The sequence below is a fragment of the Bufo gargarizans genome, chromosome 2, assembly GCF_014858855.1.
Source record: "Bufo gargarizans isolate SCDJY-AF-19 chromosome 2, ASM1485885v1, whole genome shotgun sequence".
Lineage (NCBI taxonomy): Eukaryota > Metazoa > Chordata > Amphibia > Anura > Bufonidae > Bufo > Bufo gargarizans.
In genome coordinates, this window is record NC_058081.1 from 191,769,104 (window position 1) to 191,791,249 (window position 22,146).

Consider the following 22,146-nt stretch of genomic DNA (forward strand, 5'->3'; position numbering starts at 1 on the left):
GATCATATTAATGCAGACGGAGGCTCCGTTCAGTACGGATCCGTCTGCATTAATAACTTAGAAAAATTTCTAAGTGCGAAAGTAGCCTGAGCGGATCCGTTCAGACTTTCAATGTAAAGTCAATGGGGGACGGATCCGCTTGAAGATTGAGCCATATGGTGTCATCTTCAAGCGGATCCGTTCCCATTGACTTACATTGTAAGTCTGGACGGATCCGCACAGCCAGGCGGACACCCGAACGCTGCAAGCAGCGTTCAGCTGTCTGCCTGGCCGTGCGGAGGCGAGCGGAGCGGAGGCTGAACGCCGCCAGACTGATGCAGTCTGAGCGGATCCGCTCCATTCAGACTGCATCAGGGCTGGACGGAGGCGTTCTGCTCCGCTCGTGAGCCCCTTCAAACGGAGCTCACGAGCGGACAGCAGAACGCTAGTGTGAAAGTAGCCTTAGACTTCACTTCCCCAAGTCCCTTAGCTTAGTATTAGTCTCCCATTTAAGTATAACCTAGTTGCAGTTTCCTGCACAGCGGGTGACGCTGAGGCCTGTACTGGGAAAAAAGCTGAAGGAGCTTCAGACCCTTTTCTCCCATGAATATTGGACTCCCACAGTCATGACTTTATCATGTTCTAAGGCCCTGCTTTATCAAGGCCAGTGTGTCCTATACCATCCTTGATGGGACCTGCGCTGCCAGAGGAGGAATGTGATTTATGACGAGGCACAAATTTACACCGAGGTGGGGGCCGGGTTATTGGCCCCCAGCAAGTTTACTAAGATTTACACCTGAAAACAGCCGTAAACGAGGGGTGAGCACTACTCTACTCAGGGGCTGGAGTAGTTTTCACTCCAGGCGCACAGACTGCCCTATATGTACCTAATTAGGCACTTCCCCTGGAAGCGCAGGGGCTTAAAAAGCCATTGTTTGATAAATGACCCCCATTTTGTTTTTCTATCTTTTGTAGTGAACATCTAATATCTTACTGTTTTTTTAATGTTGTATCAGTTCACTTTTCTTTTCATTTTAGTCTTTAAGCCAGTATCTGCTTCAGCCAAGCTTTACATGAACCCAAATGCAGAAGTTGAACTGCGAACACCAAAGTTAGACTGCAACATGGAGGTTCAGCATATCGCAATAGAACTAACCAAGCCACAGGCAAGTAATATACACGGGTGCCGTTGTACCTTCTACATCACATGTAAAGTCTATATAAACTTTAATATCCTTGCAGACAAGGATAGGACATTTCTAAAGGAGTTAGAAAAAAATGGTGGCATGCACACGCCCAGGATCTATATTTTGAGGATCTGTGGACCGCAAAACAGATGCGGTCGTGTGCATGAAGGCCTAATACTGATGGTTAATTTGTATTTAACATATAGTTTCTTCTTTTCCAATGTTATTTATAGTACCTCAGCGTAATTGACGTGTTGGAGTCTGTTGATTACATGGTTAGGAATGCTCCATACCGAAAGTTCCGACCAGTAGTACCTCTGAAAGCCAACCCCAACCAATGGTAGGAGCGTACTTTGAACAATATTTATTTTGTTCATGTTTACTCATCTGTCCTGTTTCAGTGCTCCCCAGTCAGACATATTGGGTATGGACAGTGTCCGTGTATTTTATATTAATGCTGTTTACCAAATTTTCCTTTTTTGCCTAATTTGTGGGTAAGGACTGTATATAGCTATATAATGTGGTGCTTCTATTCACACTTGATTGCAAGATGTTTAGCGTTCCCCCTAGTGGGGGGCAACTTATAAAGGATTTGAACTAGCACGTGTAAGGGCTCATTCAGACGGCCGTATGCTGTCCGCAAAAATACTGAATGCTATCCGTTTTTTGCGGATCCGCAAAGAAAGGATAGCATTCAGTATTTTTGTGAACCCATAGACTTCAATGATTTTCACGGACAAGTATAGGACATGTTTCATTTGTTTTTCGGAACCGTGGAATAGAAAAGGGCTCCATAGAAGTGAATGGGTCAGCATCTAATCTGCAAAAAAACTGATCCGCATTTTTGCTGATAGCATACGGCCGTCTTAATGAGCCCTAAGGGAATGCGCAGGAACAGTGCTCTCTACTAATGGAGTAGCGTCATTTAGTCTTATAATATCTAAGAAATTTAAATGGTGGGTGCATATTGGGTAAAGTTTGTCTGTAAGAATGAATTGTGTAGTTTGAGTTTTATTCATTTTTCAGAGGTTTCCAGGTTTATATAAGTAATTTTAATCAGAAATGAGAACACTTTTTTTTTTTTTTTTTTGTGTTCAGAATCCGTAAATCCGTACATATCTTGCATTTTTTTCATGTATTTCAAAGTTATATTTGAGGATTAAACACCTCATATTTCTCTGGAAGCTTCATAGGTATGGTACATCTTCTATATCAGGGATCAGCAACCTCCGGCACTCCAGCTGTTGTGAAACTACAACTCCCAGCATGCATACTTGCTCTGCTCTTCTAAGAACTCACATAGAAATGAATGGTGCATGCTGGGAATTGCAGTTTCACAACAGCTGAAGTGCAGAAGGTTGCTGATCCCATGGTATTCCACTTGATTTTTGTGGAATGTCTCTGTATTCAATAGTGTAGTGAACTAAAAGAGTATACCAGCACATAATCCCCTGCAGTATGCTGAAAGGATGCTCTTTGACGTTCGCCAGATTAGAAGGGTTCCATGGAAAAGATTGGCATATGTTTCAGGAGCCTTCCCAGCACATGCGCCAAAGTGTAGAAATGTTATCTGAACATAACCTACTCCTGCTCACACCTCAGAACTTGAATGAGCTAAATACAAATGACACTCCGAATAACAGACTTTGTGTTGCTGCTGGTGATGGATTAAAGTGGATAGAACTGTATCCATTGCTCAGCTGAGAGCAGAACTAGGTATGTACCAGTTTGTAGCCTCTGAATGTATACAAGAATCACAGCAATCTAGTATCTTGAAAATGGTTATGAAAAAAGTAGTAGAGCCTATAATTATAATGATTAATTCTGAATTACATAAAACTAGACAGACATTCTTCAATAACAATACAGTTAGAAAAACTTTTTTTTTCTAATATCCTGTTTTTGTGTGCAGGTGGAGATATGCAATTACCAGCATCTTGGAAGTTCATGTTAGAAGAAGAACAAAGATGTGGTCGTGGAGTAACATTTCAAAACACAGGGAAAGCCTAAAATGCTACAAAAATGCATACAAGGCCAAACTCACCCAAACAAAAGTTCCAGAGGAAACCTTAAAGCATATACAGGTGATTAGGATGCACATATTGTACCATTGTTTAAAGGCCATGGGCAGTATTGTGCTTTTTTATTTATTATTTGCGTCCTAAACCGAGATTAGCGGTGATCCCATAGGAATGAATAGGATGGCCGCGAATGTCGCAAGAAATACAGACGTATTGGATTTCTTGTGACAGCCACGGCGATCACATTCATTACTAAGGGATCACTGCAATTCAGAGATCCTAGCCACGGCAGCTGTTGCACGACCAGTGTTGCTGTGTAGTCCTAACCTTAATGCGTAATAATAATATAACTTTTTAGAATAAGCTGCCATATGTGTGTACATGAGTTAAAGCCCCATATCTGAACGTTATACAGTACAGACCAAAAGTTTGGACACACCTTCTCATTCAAAGAGTTTTCTTTATTTTCATGACTATGAAAATTGTAGATTCACATAGAAGGCATCAAAACTATGAATTAACACATGTGGAATTATATACATAACAAAAAAGTGTGAAACAACTGAAAATATGTCATATTCTAGGTTCTTCAAAATAGCCACCTTTTGCTTTGATTACTGCTTTGCACACTCTTGGCATTCTCTTGATGAGCTTCAAGAGGTAGTCACCTGAAATGGTTTTCACTTCACAGGTGTGCCCTGTCAGGTTTAATAAGTTGGGTTTCTTGCCTTATAAATGGGGTTGGGACCATCAGTTGCATTGAGGAGAAGTCAGGTGGATACACAGCTGATAGTCCTACTGAATAGACTGTTAGAATTTGTATTATGGCAAGAAAAAAGCAGCTAAGTAAAGAAAAACGAGTGGCCATCATTACTTTAAGAAAGGAAGGTCAGTCAGTCAGCCGAAAAATTGGGAAAACTTTGAAAGTAAGGGCTATTTGACCATGAAGGAGAGTGATTGGGTGCTGCGCCAGATGACCTGGCCTCCACAGTCACCGGACCTGAACCCAATCGAGATGGTTTGAGGTGAGCTGGACTGCAGAGTGAAGGCAAAAGGGCCAACAAGTGCTAAGCATCTCTGGGAACTCCTTCAAGACTGTTGGAAGACCATTTCAGGTGACTACCTCTTGAAGCTCATCAAGAGAATGCCAAGAGTGTGCAAAGCAGTAATCAAAGCAAAAGGTGGCTACTTTGAAGAACCTAGAATATGACATATTTTCAGTTGTTTCACACTTTTTTGTTATGTATATAATTCCACATGTGTTAATTCATAGTTTTGATGCCTTCAGTGTGAATCTACAATTTTCATAGTCATGAAAATAAAGAAAACTCTTTGAATGAGAAGGTGTGTCCAAACTTTTGGTCTGTACTGTATGACTTCTGCTGCATCTCTAATTCTCAGCTGTCTCTGAGCTGGTGGGTGGATATTAAATGCTCCACAAGGAATACGCATTGAGACCCATAACTATCTCTCACAATCACTCAGAAGCACCATATAAGAAATAATAGTTAAGTACAGTTCTCACAAGTTTCATAGTGAAAATTTGTTTCGAAAAGGGAGAGGAAGCGAACAGGTTTCTTAAATTTACTTGTACTATTTATTTATGCAACGTTATGTGAAAGTACAGTGACCATTTAAGCACATCTGTGTGCTTTCCGCATCCGTAAGTCCGTTCTGCAAAACATAGAACATGTCCTATACTTGGTCGCAAATCCGCAAAAAATGGATGTAACACGGATGTAATCCATATTTTGCGGATCCACGTTTTGCTGCTTGCAAAATATATACGGTCGTATGAATGCACTCTCAAAGATAGCAGCAGGGAGGAAAAGGTGGTTTTACATGACCGATCAAAATATGGAGGGGGTGGAGTATACAAGGTGGGAAGCTCACATAGGTTGTAGATAGTAAGGAAAGAGCACACAAGGCAGTTTACAGGGTGAGTGTCACATAGGCTTTGTACAAGAAGAATCAGTCCAGCAGTGAAGCTGTTCTGAGACAGGAGTGCTAATGAAGACAGCAACATCCTGGATACACAGACCTCACATCCAGCATCTTACTGGGGGTAAAACGTCCACCTGAGTCTGAAATTGGGAGTGTTTTGCAAACTGGTTATCAGAGGTTCTGAAAATTTAAGGAATTACAATTGAAGACTGAAACCTAATTTGCTTTTTCTCCTCAGTGTAACAACTAAAATATTTAAAAAACTATTTTTCCCTGGTCACAGGTGTCCATAGCCTTTATCTGATTCTGGATTTACCACCCAGACCCTGTGTGGGTCTACTTAACAAAACTTTAGCACATTAGGCTTTAGTTGGCGTAATCATTCTGTACTCAGGACTTACTGTACAGCATGGAGAAGGAATCAATGAGCATAAAAGTTCCCAGAAAGGTGGACAGGGTTACATAGCTACAGTGTATTCCAATTCAAAATAATACAATTTGTCTAATTTTATTAATTGATCTATAAGATCTTAAATGAGACAAAATTGTTCTGGAGTGTTCATTATTCTTTTTTTTAAATCTTTTGCAATGTGGTTTTAAGAACAAAACTTCCACTAATATATGTGCGTGTTTCCTTTTCTTTTAGACATTGGAAAAACCTCTTGATGTATGTAATATAATTCTAGCTAGACAGCAAGCACAAGCAGAGGTAACTTTGTTATTTATTTATTATTTTTTTTATAAATTTGACCCTTTTGAAGTCAAAGGGGTTGTGCCATTCACACTAAAGTTTATTTTCATCAATTACTGTAGCTCCTATTCCTCCTTTGGATTGTGGTGTGTGTGTTTTTTTTTTTTTTTTTTTTAAATTTACTTTATTTGCAGTTTTCTCTTAGTCCCCATGTTTGAATCCTTTGCCCTGGTTTGTTATGTGACTGCTGTCCCATCAGCAGATCATGTGACACTAAACATTCTCTGTGTTCTTACCAATGACACTGGTGGGTCCTACATTACAAGGCCATGCAGGACGTAACCAGCAACTAAAGATCAAAACAGATTTGCCACATGGTGCAGTGGTAGCCTAATGAATTCAGAATAAGGCACTTTTGATTCATGGGGGTATTTGTGGAAAGTGATATAACATGGATATCGGTTTGCATACTTTTATATTAGTGGCAGAAACCCTCTAAAGGGAACCTGTCACCTGGATTTTGTGTATAGAGCTAAGGACATGGGTTGCTAGATGGCCGCTAGCACATCCGCAATCCCCAGTCCCTATAGCTCTGTGTGCTTTTATTGTGTAAAAAAAAACGATTTGATACATATGCAAGTTAACATGAGATGAGTCAGGGACAGATTACTATGACAGCCCTGGGAAGCCTCAGCAGGCCCCAAGTTGTCATGGTAACTGATCGGAGCCCCGCGATTTCATGCTCTGATGCTCTCCATTTTTTAGAGATCCAGTGACATACCAGGCTCTCCATAGTAGGGAGCCCGATGACGTCACCGGAACTAATGGGTGCCTAACCCATTTGGTGCATGTAACTAAAACCTATTTTAATCTGAACTGATATCTATTTTAGGTTTCTCTGATTAAATAAAGGAGTTTTTTTAAATAAATATAAAAGAAAATACTGGTCATTTTCTTTCACTCTGTATTTTTAGGTAGTGCGGTCAGGTCAAAAGGTGCTGGCGAAGAAGGCTTCACAGACTGGAGAGAAGAAAGGTGGAGGCTGGTTTGCAGGATTTTGGGGGAAGAAAGACACATCTAAGAAGGAAGACTCTGAAGAGCTTTCTGTTCCAGAAAGTAAGTTTTAACAGAATGTATATAACTGCCTACCTATATATAAGGAACGTTAAACCTAGAAATGAACATGGAAAGTACACCAGTGATAAATTTGACCACAGTATTTTCACTTTTGGATTTCTTGGATATTATTGAAGCAAATGGTCTTGTAGAAATCATCATGCAGAAAAAGCAGAGATTAAAATGTATAAATTACAAATTTTACAGATCCCCCCCCCCCCCCCCCCAGAGGTTTATAGAACTCTGCTCTGCTCCTCGTGCTCTACAACATGCTGCGTCTTTATTTTGAGTGAAAGGGGCTCTTTTAAGGGAATGTATGTGATAAATCAATTGAGAAGAAACCACAGCAAATTATTTACAAACTTGTGATTTAATAGTGAATGCTGCACTAAAAAAGACAACATGCTTTAATAGACAAATTAACTTTGAACGCCTTTTATATAATGGAGTGGAACAGTACTATGTAATTTTAGTGTGGTGTGTATCTCAATCTGCAATCAGTCCAGTGTGGGTTGATTATCACAGCTTCTGAGCTTCACTAGTGCAGAAAATTGGCAGATTATAATTTTTTATTTTTTTTAAGTGGTTGCACTATTCAGTGCACCAGAACAGCAACGATGAGTTTACCCCAATCTGTATATATTGACTGCAGAGTTTTTAGCTCTCTGCACATAAATTGAACTTTGGTATGGAAAAAGACCAAAGTGAAGCAGAAACTAGAAAGTATGACCTTGTGATGCTATGCCTATAGGATTGCTAGACTCTGATGCGAATGAAGGCTTCTTTTGACAGTGAGGAGGAAAGGGCAGGTCGCTAATTATTTTATACAATTCAACCGTTAAACATGATTACCATTTTATAAAGAAAATTATTTGTCCTATTTCATTAATAATAAATTGGTGCTATGTTGTGTTTCAGAAATTGATGACTTAATGACTCCCGAGGAGAAGAAGAAACTCTTTACTGCAATAGGTTACAGTGAAAGCTCTTACAATCTCAGTTTGCCCAAAACGGTGAGTACTGTAGATGTGCTTGCATAAAAACTGCAGCAAGAGGCAATTATTTCTGCTTGAAGACAAAAAATAGCTTCTATTAAACCTTCTGGTTTTACTAAATTAATAATCTGTAGCTGGGGAATGGTAAATGTGACCTTTTTGTGCCACCGGTTACCAGGCTCCTCCTCTTTCACCTAAGATGGCCACCAGCTTACTGATAAGAAGACAGTGGTGATGTTACAGAATGGAATGATAGCCATCCTTTACCCCGTGCAGCACCAAAAGCAAGAGCGGGCCACCACATTTCCTCTACCATGTATGACAGAAGGACAGTCCTAGATTTGTCTGTCTGTAACTTTTCTCTGATCTTCCTGTGTCCAATGCCTTCTAATATTCACTGACATCTTTACTTGAATGGAGCAGAGGTATATTACCAGGCACAGCCTTATGTACACATGAGATGCCCATCATTTTAATTTTCGATAATGTTTCCAGGATTTCTGAATTATGGATAGGTGGTGGGTGTTAGACACAGAACATCCTCTTTGCACCAATTTAGAAATGCATCGCCATTTGTTGTTGTAAAAGCATAAACTTTCTGCTAAAATAACTTTTTGTTCTTTCCAGTACGTTGCTCATATTCTGAGTTTCCAGCTGATTAGCACCTCTATAATTATCAGAGAAGATGCCCATGCACCAGAGACATTGAAGGTGCAGATAGTTGATCTCAGCACTAAAATATACCAGAGACCAGGAGCACAGGCTATAAAGTGAGTTGTAGTTATTGTGTGGGGGTGTAAGTGGGTATTTTATTTCTGATCACTGCCAAAGTCATACTGGTTATTGTTGCTCTTTATGCTGATTCATTTTACAAGTCCAGTTTAAATTAGCAGGCTGCGGTGCCCCCACCTTTTGGTTTCATGGGAAATGCGCTGGCTGTGAATATTGTGAATCCACTCCCAGCACAAAATATTCACTGACTTTTAAGATCATATGAGTGGGGGACAATGGCCCCGCAGGCGGCCTGACGTGCACAGCATCATTGTAATCTATGATGCTGTGTACTCCCGTGAGCACGATCAATGCCGCTCCGGGACACCTGGCCTGCTCACGGACCGTATGTCTCGGAGGGTATACGGTCGTGTGCAAGAGGGCTTAGAGTGGGCCCTTGTAACTGATATTGTTTGTGTCCAAAAGGTTTCTTATAAGCAGTTCAAAGTATATACAGGAGATCATCAAGGTCTGATTTCAGGATATGAAGTCAGAGTAGGGACTAGCGCAGATCTGGATGCCTATATGGGTTGGGGGTGATTTGGTTTGTATGTCAGAGAAGCGTCGCTGACCTGCTTCTGATGGTAATCTATGTAACAAGTAAGCGTTGTCTTTAATGAGGCTACAAGTGATTACCTGTATCAAGTGGCGATCTGTGGATAAGGTTCCAAGTGGTTGATTCTGCTTTAGATGGCGATCCTTACAGAGATGTTCTTCCTGTTGTTGGATCCGGATAGGTTCAGGCTCAACCTCGAGTGTGGGTGGCGCTCCGGCCGGTAGCTAATCCACTCACACGAGGGAACCCCAGTTGAAGTCCGGGAACTTCGGCGTGTGACGTCACCGCACTGTGTATGGAAGCCTACAGGGGACACAATTAATCCGACACGTTTCTGAGCCAAAACGGGCTCCTTCGTCAGGGATAGTAAGGTGTGTCTCTCCTGCAGATAAATAGGCTACCGTTCCCATGACAACCACTGGTTTGTTTGGATCAGGAATATTTAACCCTATCTGTACTGTTTTGTGTTTAGATTTAATTTAATCAAATGCAAACAGTTCAATCTCTTGATTAAGGCCATATGGGGCCAGGCTGTTTAATTTAAAGATCCATTTGCTTTCTTTTCTGGACATCTCCTTTATGTAATTGCCACCTCTCTTGTTAATGGGTACTTTTTCAATCCCTCCAAAGGTAGATCCATTAAATTTGCTTGCATGATACTGTGTATAATGGCGGGATAGCGGATGACCCTCAAATTTTTTGTGTATATTTCTCACATGTTCTCCAATTCTTGTTTTGAGTAGTCTCTTTGTCCTACCCACATATATTTTCTGGCACGGGCATTTTATATAATATATTAAACCTACCGTGTTGCAGGTCATGTAATGGTTGAGTTTGAAGGTAGACTCTTTTGTCTTAATTTCTGTAATTGGGCCTTTAATGGATTTATTGCTCAGTCTGCAGTTTGCGCATAATTTACACGGAAAAAATCCCTTTTTCAGGTTGCATTTATTTGTAGGTAGTTTTTTTGTTGTTGTAGTGGCAGAGGGTGCCACCATATTCAGGAGGTTGGGTGTCTTCTTGAATATAAATTTTGGGAGCCCTGTCATCATTTCTCCAATTTGTTTGTCTTGTCTTAATATTTCCCAATGCCCTTTTATGATCGGTGCGAATCTGGTCCTATGGAAACGTTTTATAGACGACGTGATTTTTATATGGAAGGGAGATGAACTTTTATTAGAACAATTTTTAACGAATCTAAATAAAAATGACTTTTATCTGAATTTTAGTCCTACCTGGAGCAGGACCGAGATTAACTTTCTGGACCTGACCATATCCATCTCAAATGGCTCAATTTTAACAAAAACTTACCATAAACCAACTGACACAAACAGCTTCATACCCTTGAATAGTTGCCACCTACCCACCTGGCTCAACAATATCCCACGCAGTCAATACATACGTGCTAGGAGAAATTGCACTGACGTGGAGGATTACAAAGTCGAAGTAATGAAACTTAATAAAAAATTTATAGACAAGGGGTATGATATAAGAAAATTGACACCTATCACAGAGCAAATCAATAATTTGGATCAACGCGCACTTCTGCAGAACAAACCGGTTGAGAAAACAACAAATGAAAATAACCCACATATAATCGACATCCCTATTATCAGCAACTATAGCGAAGGTGCATCTACCTTCAAAAAAATCATAAAAAGGCATTGGGAAATATTAAGACAAGACAAACAAATTGGAGAAATGATGACAGGGCTCCCAAAATTTATATTCAAGAAGACACCCAACCTCCTGAATATGGTGGCACCCTCTGCCACTACAACAACAAAAAAACTACCTACAAATAAATGCAACCTGAAAAAGGGATTTTTTCCGTGTAAATTATGCGCAAACTGCAGACTGAGCAATAAATCCATTAAAGGCCCAATTACAGAAATTAAGACAAAAGAGTCTACCTTCAAACTCAACCATTACATGACCTGCAACACGGTAGGTTTAATATATTATATAAAATGCCCGTGCCAGAAAATATATGTGGGTAGGACAAAGAGACTACTCAAAACAAGAATTGGAGAACATGTGAGAAATATACACAAAAAATTTGAGGGTCATCCGCTATCCCGCCATTATACACAGTATCATGCAAGCAAATTTAATGGATCTACCTTTGGAGGGATTGAAAAAGTACCCATTAACAAGAGAGGTGGCAATTACATAAAGGAGATGTCCAGAAAAGAAAGCAAATGGATCTTTAAATTAAACAGCCTGGCCCCATATGGCCTTAATCAAGAGATTGAACTGTTTGCATTTGATTAAATTAAATCTAAACACAAAACAGTACAGATAGGGTTAAATATTCCTGATCCAAACAAACCAGTGGTTGTCATGGGAACGGTAGCCTATTTATCTGCAGGAGAGACACACCTTACTATCCCTGACGAAGGAGCCCGTTTTGGCTCAGAAACGCGTCGGATTAATTGTGTCCCCTGTAGGCTTCCATACACAGTGCGGTGACGTCACACGCCGAAGTTCCCGGACTTCAACTGGGGTTCCCTCGTGTGAGTGGATTAGCTACCGGCCGGAGCGCCACCCACACTCGAGGTTGAGCCTGAACCTATCCGGATCCAACAACAGGAAGAACATCTCTGTAAGGATCGCCATCTAAAGCAGAATCAACCACTTGGAACCTTATCCACAGATCGCCACTTGATACAGGTAATCACTTGTAGCCTCATTAAAGACAACGCTTACTTGTTACATAGATTACCATCAGAAGCAGGTCAGCGACGCTTCTCTGACATACAAACCAAATCACCCCCAACCCATATAGGCATCCAGATCTGCGCTAGTCCCTACTCTGACTTCATATCCTGAAATCAGACCTTGATGATATTTTGAACCTAACAGTCACAGCAGCAGACTGTGGCAGGGACTCTAGCTGCGATCATCTGACGGATACCGAGTCCTGGTAGTGTTTGGGAGCGCGGGTGGGCTATTATATATATTCTATATACAGGAGAATGTGACCTACAAAAAGTAGTGATTCTTGTTAAGCACTTTTAGACGCTGGTCTTAATAACCCCGTGCACTGGCAGTGGATCCGCCGAAGTTATGAAGAGGTGCATCCACCTCCAGTCCAAATCTTAGCTAGCTTCAAGCTGGCTCAAATTTAGACCATGTTCTACGCCTAAAACAGGCATAGAAAATGGTAAATGAGACAGGCCTGCCAGTCCGTCCATGCCACGCCCCCCCCTTTTTTAAGATCTGGCGAGAGCACGGAAAAGTTTCAGATTGCGGCGGAAATAACCTTTGTGCCGCAATCTGCGACAGATATAAGTCGGCAAACTGCCGTATATTTTATTTATTCAAGTTTTATTAAAGTTTTCAGGGTAAATATTTTCTATACAACATCATAGAATACAATCTCGTAATAAACATACAGTATAGGTGAGCACAAGTAACTTTCTGTGCTCATAAATCTTTGCCCATGCTGTTGCATGATTTAAGACAAGTAATCAATCATAAAACATAAACATTGGTTAAATGACTAGAAAGAGGAGAAAAGGGAGCATAACTGAAAAGGAAAAGAAAAAGAAACAAGAGAAGGAATGAGGGGGAGGGAAAAAGTGGGACAGGTGTCCCATGGACCCCAGGTTTTTATAAAACGTGAGGAATCTAAGGGTTTCAGGGTAATTAGATCTTCCATTCGCTGGTAAAGGGTGATCTCCTTGAACCATTCCTCCAGCGTGGGAGGGGAAGGGGTATTTCCAGTGTCGTGGGATAACTGCTTTTGCTGCATGAATCATATACTTTTGGAGCGGTTTTCTTATAAGCGTGAATGTTAAAGTCAAGCGTTAAAAGAGACTCAGGGGAGTTTGGTACAGGGATGCCAGTCACCTCTTGTATTGTTTATATGTACAAAAGGGGCGCAGGACATCACAGCGCCACCAGATATGGATCATCGTACCTTCCTCTGTGTGACATCTCCAGCAGCGGTCTGACACCGTAGGGAGCCACCTATGGAGAAGCATGGGCACCCTGTACCATCTGGAGATTATGTTCTAACTTGTTTCCTGGGCCTTAGTGGAGATCAGGGCTTTGTGGGCTATTAGACAGCTCCTATTCCACTGAGGAGGGGGTGATGTGTATACCCAGGTCACGCTCCCAGGCCTGACAGAAAGGGGGGAGGTGTGAAGAGAGTTGGTGTTTTAGTAGCTTGTATATGGTTGAAATATTCCTGAATATCAGACTGGGCCATGCATATCTGTTCAAATGGTGGGAAATTTCGGGATCATGTGTGGGTTTTGCGCATGGAGGAGTAAAAATGCTGTAATTGTAAGTGTTCAAAAGAGTTTTATGCTGAAGGGCTTGGGGTCTCCAACAGTAGGGATAAAGGCTTCAGGGAAGACCCCGACAGAACATGGCAGGAGATCATCTGCAAAAGCCGTGCATTTGTATTCGTGGCCTCCAATTTTTACTCCTGAGATGTCTGGATTGTTGCGGATGGAGGACACAAGATGTTCCATAACAAAGACATAAAGCAGGGGAGACAATGGACAGCCTTGTCGCGTACCATTATGGAAAAGGGGGGGGGGGGGCTGGGGGGCTTGGGCGATATACCGGTATCAAGATATAGCGCAGTATTAAAAAAAACGGCGATATGGTGATATCGCGGTTACCTAAATACCGCGGTATTTCGTGACGTCATAGAAGCGGTCATGTGTGCTGATCGCTTCTAAATCTGCGGCCGCCCGCCCCTGCTGGCCGCTTGCGGCGGCGCTCTCAGCAGTGGGGGCAGTGGGCAGTTCCGATCGAAGTCCCAGCAGTGTAATGCTGGGGCTCCAATCTGTTACCATGGCAGCCAGGGCGCTCCTTCTTCTCATAGTCTCCTTCTCATTAGCAATGCGCTGCACAGACAGAAGGAGCGGCCACGGCGCACGTGAGCATAATGCTGCTCACTAACATACCATGGCAGCCAAGACTTCAGTAGCATCCTGGCTGCCATGGTAACCGATCGGAGCCCCAGCATTACACTGCTGGGACTCCGATCGGAACTGCCCACTGCCACCAATGATGGGAGGGGGACCCTGTGGCCACTGCCACCAATGATTAATACTGGGGGGGGGGGGGGGGGGGCGCACTGCCCACTGCCACCACTGATGGGGGGGGGGGGGGGGTGTTGAGTTACCAGAGGGGGCTGATAAGAGGGAGAGGCTGGGGGGCTGATCAGAGGCTGGGGGCTGTTTTGTTTTTTTTTTGACTTTTGGTTGGTCAGTGGTCACAAAATAAATGTTATTTACTTGTTATAATTGGTATCTGTGAGTACTTAAATAAGAGTATTGGTACTCGTACTCTGTCTAAAAAAAAAAAAAAAAAAAAATGGTATCGGGACATCCCTACTATAAGCCACTCCTTCTGGTATAGAATTAACCTTTGTAATGTTTTTGTTGTTACTAGAAGTCAATCGACTAGTTACAGATACCCGAAATGGTGAGAAATGACATATAAAAGTATAACAGTTAACGTCTCCTTGTGGCTGCCTGGCTGTCCCCATACAGTAGAATGTCTCCTTGTGGCTGCCCCATACAGTAGAATGTCTCCTTGTGGCTGCCCCATACAGTAGAATGTCTCCTTGTGGCTGTCCCCATACAGTAGAATGTCTCCTTGTGGCTGTCCCCATACAGTATAACGTCTCCTTGTGGCTGTCCCCATACAGTATAACGTCTCCTTGTGGCTGCCCCCAGACAGTGTAACGCCTCCTTGTGGCTGCCCTCAGACAGTGTAACGCCTCCTTGTGGCTGCCCTCAGACAGTGTAACGCCTCCTTGTGGCTGCCCCCAGACAGTGTAACGCCTCCTTGTGGCTGCCCCCAGACAGTGTAACGCCTCCTTGTGGCTGCCCCCTGACAGTGTAACGCCTCCTTGTGGCTGCCCCCAGACAGTGTAACGCCTCCTTGTGGCTGCCCCCAGACAGTGCCCCCAGGTTGTTGGTGCAAACGGAGGATTTTCGATAAAAATCCTAAACCTATTCACATGGGCAGAGCAGATAGAGATCCAGGAAATACGGTTGAAGGCTTTTTCAGCATCTAGGGACAGAATCATGAGAGGGATGTTGCTGGTTTTTGCATAATGGATAATATATGTTTTCAGGGTGTTGTCATGAGCCTCCAGTCCCGGCACGAATCCAACCTGGTCAGGGTGGATCAGGGTGGATTTGATTTAAATCAAACCGATTTAAATCGCGATTTAAATCACTAGTCAGGAAGGCTTGATTTAAATCATAGTTTTTTACATAAAGATTCATATTTGGACAATATTTCTGTTGTACTTAGGAAGGAGAAAAATAATCATTACCTTAAAGGGAGTCTGTCACCACATTTTAGCATGTTAGACCGTTAAAATAGGGTTATGTGATCCAGCCAGAACATAAAAACGGTACCTTTGTGGTAGAAAACGGACTTTTCTTTTTGCCGAAAATGAAGTTATAAGATTATGTTCTGAGCCCTCTCAAGTGCCCAGGGCGGTCTCTCAATCCTCGGAGCCCCAGGCAGGCACCTCCTAAACGGCTGATAACTCCGCCCTCCGTGCGCCTCTGCCCGCCCGTTTACTCCCCTCCCCTGTCCCTTTCCACTGCGGCTGTGCGGTCCAAATCGTAGCGGGCAGTTTTTACAAAGGAAAATGAAGGAAAAGGACCTCAGTTAGGCTACTTTCACACTTGCGTTCAGAGCGGATCCGTCTGGGGTCTGCACAGACGGATCCGCTCATATAATGCAGACGATGGGATCCGTTCAGAACGGATCCGTCTGCATTATATTTTAGAAAAAATTCTAAGTTTGAAAGTAGCTCAGACAGATCCATCCAGACTTTACATTGAAAGTCAATGGGGGACGGATCCGTTTGAAAATTGAGCCATATTGTGTCAACTTCAAACGGATCCGTCCCCGTTGACTTACATTGTAAGTCTGGACGGATCCGTTTGCCTCCCCACGGCCAGGCAGACACCTGAACGCTGCAAGCAGCATTCGGGTGTCCGCCTGCTGAGCGGAGCTGAGGCCAAACGCTGCCAGACTGATGCATTCTGAGCGGATCCGCATCCACTCAGAATGCATTAGGGCAGTACGGATCCGTTCGGGGCCGATTGTGAGAGCCTTCAAACGGAACTCACAAGCGGAGCCCCGAACGCTAATGTGAAAGTAGCCTTAGGAAAGAAGACAAATGAATCTTTTGATGCATGTGTCTTTACAGAGGAAGAGGTTCTAAGTCAGCTGTCTAAAATTAATACAAATAAGTCACAGGGGCCTGATGGGATACACCCAAAGCTATTAAAAGAGCTTAGCGGTGAACTAGCAAAACCATTAACAGATTTATTTAACCAATCACTGGTAACAGGAGTCGTCCCAGAAGATTGGAAATTAGCAAATGTTGTGCCCATTCACAAGAAAGTTAGTAGGGAAGAATCGGGCAACTATAGGCCAGTAAGCCTGACATCAATAGTGGGGAAATTAATGGAAACCATACTTAAGGAGAGTATCGTGGAACATCTAAAATCCCATGGATTGAAAGATTAAATAAAACAGCATGGGTTTACTTCAGGGAGATAATGTCAAACTAATCCTATTGATTTTTATTTATTTTTGATTGGGTGACTAAAATAATAGATGGAGGAGGTGCAGTAGACATCGCTTATCTAGACTTTAGTAAGGCTTTTGATACTGTCCCACATAGAAGGTTTATCAATAAATTGCAGTCTTTGTGCTTGGACTCCCATATTGTTGAATGGATTAGGCAGTGGCTTAGGGACAGGCAACAGAGGGTCGTAGTAAATGTAGTATATTCAGACCATGGTCTTGTTACCAGTGGGGTACCTCGGGGATCTGTTCTGGGACCCATATTGTTTAATATCTTTATCAGCGAAATTGCAGAAGGCCTCGATGGTAAGGTGTGTCTTTTTGCTGATGACATAAAGATTTGTAATAGGGTTGATGTTCCTGGAGGGATACACCAAATGGAAAAAGATTTAGGAAAACTAGAGAAATGGTCAAAAATCTGGCAACTAAAATGTAATCTTGAGTGCAAGATAATGCACCTGGGGTGTAAAAACCCAAGAGCAGAATATAAAATCAGTGATACAGTCCTAAACTCAGTATCTGAGGAAAGGGATTTAGGGGTCATTATTTCAGAAGACTTAAAGGTAGGCAGACAATGTCATAGAGCAGCAGGAAATGCTAGCAGAATGCTTGGGTGTATAGGGAGAGGCATTACCAGTAGAAAGAGGGGGGTGCTCATGCCGCTCTACAGAGCACTAGTGAGACCTCATTTGGAGTATTGGTCTCAGTACTGGAGACCATATCTCCAGAAGGATATTGATACTTTGGAGAGAGTTCAGAGAAGAGCTACTAAACTAGTACATGGATTGCAGGATAAAACTTACCAGGAAAGATTAAAGGACCTGAACATGTATAGCTTGGAAGAAAGCCGAGACAGAGGGGATATGATAGAAACTTTTAAATACATAAAGGGAATCAACAAGGTAAAAGAGGAGAGAATATTTAAAAGAAGAAAAACTGCTACAAGAGGACATAGTTTTAAATTAGAGGGGTAAAGGTTTAAAAGTAATATCAGGAAGTATTACTGAGAGAGTAGTGGATGCATGGAATAGCCTTCCTGCAGAAGTGGTAGCTGCAAATACAGTGGAGGAGTTTAAGCATGCATGGGATAGGCATAAGGCCATCCTTCATATAAGATAGGGCCAGGGGCTATCCATAGTATTTAGTATATTGGGCAGACTAGATGGGCCAAATGGTTCTTATCTGCCGACACATTCTATGTTTCTATGTTATAATGGAGGTGGACCAATCTGGATACTGCAGATAACACTGTTCCACCTCCAAAAACCAAGCTCCAGACAATAATCCACCCACTGAAGGGGAATTGGTGAGCTGTCAATGTGGGAGATTGGGAAACCAGGATCGCTGCATAAATGTCACACAATCAAACAAGTTCCCTGCCACTATGGGAATGCTCCTGCCGATTGTGCTCTACGTGTTTCTGTGCCTGTAAGTGCACATCATCAGGAGCTAGGGGGATGGTTCCACCCCTAGTATAAGTCACAGCTTGAGAGAATAACTTTAGTACAGGGCATATTCTATATCTCAATTGACTCAGTTAGAGCATCACGCGTTACACTGATAAGTGCAATGCTCTTTTGTGGACATCTAATATCTTGGATGTGTAGATCTGTCATCCCCATTCCACACCTGCTAACATCTTAAGGATTACCCTTCAGATAATGTTTCCCCCCACAGCACCAGTAAACTGACAATTACTTCTCTGCATTTGTCTTTTTCATTTGTGTTGACTGCCACAGAAGGACATTTTTTATATTTTCCAATGGTATAGTACTGCTGAAATGAAAAAGAAAAGCGGTCAAAAAATCTATAAATATTGAATTTTAAAAAATAAACTTCTGATGGAAGGGTCACTTTCAAGTTGTTTCAAGCAGTGGGATAACATCAAGGTCATCACTAGCAGATCAACAGGGGTACCACTCCTGCAGCTGTTTGACAGGGGTTGCATTGCTCGTACCAGCACTGTGTCCTTTTCGATATTGAAAGCTGTCTCCCTTATATGAACAGTACACTTGCAACCTCTTGTCCTACCCAAGTGAATAGGAAAGGACGCTGTGATTACACTGCACCTCCTTTATAAGAAAGACATTGTGCAGGTGAATATTGAAGAGGATGCAGCGCTTGCATGATTTCTACCCCTTCAAACTGCTGAAAGGTGGTGGTGCTGGGAGTCAGACCTCGCTGATCTGATATTGATATGATATTCGTGCCCCTTTAAGCTTTCTGTGCTAGAATAATATACCTGTAAATCCCTGTTTGATTTAATGATCTGCACCTCCTAAATGTGTTTAGGTGCACAAGGTATTTTGCTTCAAAGTAAATGTCCAATGGGAAATATACTCTAGTTTATATGATATATTAATCTAGTGTGTTCTGGTTTTGCAATTTCAGAATACAGGCAAAACTGGACCACTGGTATGTAACAGGTCTGAAACAGAAAAATATCGTTCCATCTCTAGTGAGTATGATTGGCTCCACTGAATCATCACTCCTTAAGATCCAGTTTGAAACTAACCCTGAAGACCATGCTGCTGATCAAGTCCTAGCGGTGCAGTCCCAGCCTGTGGAGATAATTTACGATGCTGTAAGTTCACCTGCATTTCATGGCTATGATGAGCACTTTTTGACCATTTCATTGCTATACTCTTGACTGCCGAAAGATGACAGAAAATTAAGCTTATTTTGGAACATTGTTTTGGGAGGACCAGTGGCTCTCATTATTTTATTTTATTTTATTTTATTTTATTTTATTTTATATAATTTCACAACTGATCTGTAGCCTGAGTAAACTAGTTGTAAGGCCAATGCTTTACCTATCTTTTGCCTACGTGATAGGTGAACACACCTGGCCCTGTCAATAAAAGGGGAGAAAGCACAGCAATTACAGAGACCTGAACCTCTAGTAGTAATGACTACACCCCCGGTGCTCCTAGAGGCTCATTTGCATATGTTAAAACATAATTTTTCTCAGTTAGGCTACTTTCACACTAGCGTTCGATCGGATCCGTTCTGAATATTAATGCAGACGGTGGCTCCGTTCAGAACGGATCCGTCTGCATTATAACTTAGAAAAATTTTCAAAGTGTGAAAGTAGCCTGAGCAGATCCGTTCAGACTTTACATTGAAAGTCAATGGGGGACGGATCCGCTTGAAGATTGAGCCATATGGTGTCATCTTCAAGCGGATCCGTCCCCATTGACTTCCATTATAAGTCGGAACGGATCCGCACGGCCAGGCGGACACCCGAACGCTGCTTGCAGCGTTCAGGTGTCCGCTCACTGAGCGGAGCGGAGGCTGAGCGCTGGCAGGCGGATGCATTCTCAGTGGATCCGCCTCCACTGAGAATGCATTAGGGCCAGACGGCTGCATTCAGGGCCGCTTATGAGCCCCTTCAAACGGAGCTCACGAGCGGACACCTGAACGCAGGTGTGAAAGGAGCCTAATGAGTATGAACATGGGACCAACACAGATGTCTTGAGCTGCTAAGTGCGCATGCAACAGGTCAGCCAGTGTCATAGGTACAAATCTGACAGATGCCTTTTAGGTCTCATGCACACGACCGTATGTTTGGTCTGCATCTGATACACATTTTTGTGGACCGGTTTATTTCAATGGGGCTGCATTAGATGCGGGCAAAAGAACACGTCCTATTCTTGTCCATTTTGCGGACGAGGATAGGACATATCTACAGGAGTTTGAAAAACAACCAGCCAGTATCTGTGTTTTGTGAATGTGAAATTTGCAGAACGCAAAATGTATACGGTTGTGTGCATGAGGCCTAAAGTTTACACATTTTGATAGGCTGTACAGTACATTGTGGACAACCTCTGTATGATTATTCCTCCTATGATGTGCTCCTGGGAATTCTGATATAACTGAAGTGGTGGAATAGCAGAGGCTGTCTGATGGATGGTACAGTAAGGGTTGTAGGTGGGGTGTCCCCTATTATATGCCCTATTCAGTCATGTGTAAACGGTTGTCTTATACCCAGTTAAGATTTCAAATTGAAAGGATAATTATGACCATAAAAATGCAGTGGTCATAGACACACAGATAATTTAACCAGTACAATTTATTTAAAAGATGTTCTGTCTATGGTAAGATACAATCATTTAAAATATGTATCTGACTTCTTTAAAAAATAATATTAAAGAGTTTGGAAGGTATGGAAGATCCATAGGTACATTTCTGTAATTTCTTCTAAAGGGCAGAAATGCAACTTGAGCTGTGTAGATCATACTGCATTTACCGTATATATTACCAAAGAACCCCTTAAAATAAAGAAAATGAATAGAGATCTATGTCCAGTTTGACATGCAATGTCAGGTATCACTGTTTCTGTTGTATTTTCTATGGTAGGCAACAATAAACGCACTAGCAGACTTTTTCCAGACGCACAAAGGGATGGATTTAGAACAGCTGACTTCTGCTACATTGATGAAACTAGAAGAGATTAAAGAAAGAACTACGTCAGGTATCCTAATTAAAATAAAAAACTGCTGAGAAATGCTGCTGCTGAAACTGTGCAGTCAGTTGTTCTGCGGCATTTCCGGCAGCGGCACTACACAGCGCTGTCTGTTGTGCAGTGGACAGGGCTGGTTACTGCAGCACTGCTCCCATTTACTGCAGTGGAAGCAGCGCTGCAGTAACCAACGCTATCCTATACACAATGGACATAGTTGTGTTCTTCTGGTGCCAGAAAAACTGCAGGACCGCTGATCAATGGGTATGTCTGGTGTCAGACCCCCACCGATCACATAGTGATAGCGCTACCCTAGAGGTGCACTCCTATTAATTTCTATGGGGATTCTGAAAATAGACGAGCGCGCCGTTGGGCTTTTTTCAGCGGGCCAATAAGAACGCTTGCTGGACACCACTTTTCTGGCTTCATTTTCGGCTGCGTTTACGAGATAGGTGCGGGTCCCACATCTGACAATGGGGACATATCCTAGCGATATGCCCTGTGGGGTTTCGCTCTGGTAGATGGGGTAAGCGGACACAGTACAAAGGCAAAAGTTCTTAGCGCAAAACTTCAGTGTTTATTCACACTTGAAGCAACAATGGAAAGTACATTTTGGTGTTACTTCACACAAATTGAAAAGTTCATATAAGACAAGTCACCTTGATGTCAGTTCTGCCTTCAGCAGTCCATGGCAGACTTTAGGGGGCATGTTTCCTCGGCCTATGGGTATCAGCCCTCCAACCTGTCACCAAGCCTCGGATCCCAACACAGAGATCCTGCTGCTATTTAAGGACAGCCAGGTGCTGCCAAAAACCCAGATCGGCACTTAAAATCCAGTCT

At 42.4% G+C, this 22,146-nt stretch overlaps 1 protein-coding gene across 2 annotated transcripts in view; it reads left to right on the plus strand.

Moving 5' to 3' along the window:
- Positions 1 to 22,146, plus strand: part of VPS13C (vacuolar protein sorting 13 homolog C) — a 355,707-nt gene that overhangs the window by 119,349 nt on the left and 214,212 nt on the right. For both annotated transcript variants that reach the window (XM_044279821.1, XM_044279822.1), the window contains exons 11-19: positions 1,018 to 1,145; positions 1,400 to 1,506; positions 3,079 to 3,250; positions 5,778 to 5,840; positions 6,797 to 6,938; positions 7,857 to 7,951; positions 8,561 to 8,703; positions 19,236 to 19,428; positions 21,204 to 21,318. In XM_044279821.1, coding sequence (XP_044135756.1) covers positions 1,018 to 1,145; positions 1,400 to 1,506; positions 3,079 to 3,250; positions 5,778 to 5,840; positions 6,797 to 6,938; positions 7,857 to 7,951; positions 8,561 to 8,703; positions 19,236 to 19,428; positions 21,204 to 21,318 — 1,158 coding nt within the window. The remainder of the gene's footprint in view (positions 1 to 1,017; positions 1,146 to 1,399; positions 1,507 to 3,078; positions 3,251 to 5,777; positions 5,841 to 6,796; positions 6,939 to 7,856; positions 7,952 to 8,560; positions 8,704 to 19,235; positions 19,429 to 21,203; positions 21,319 to 22,146) is intronic.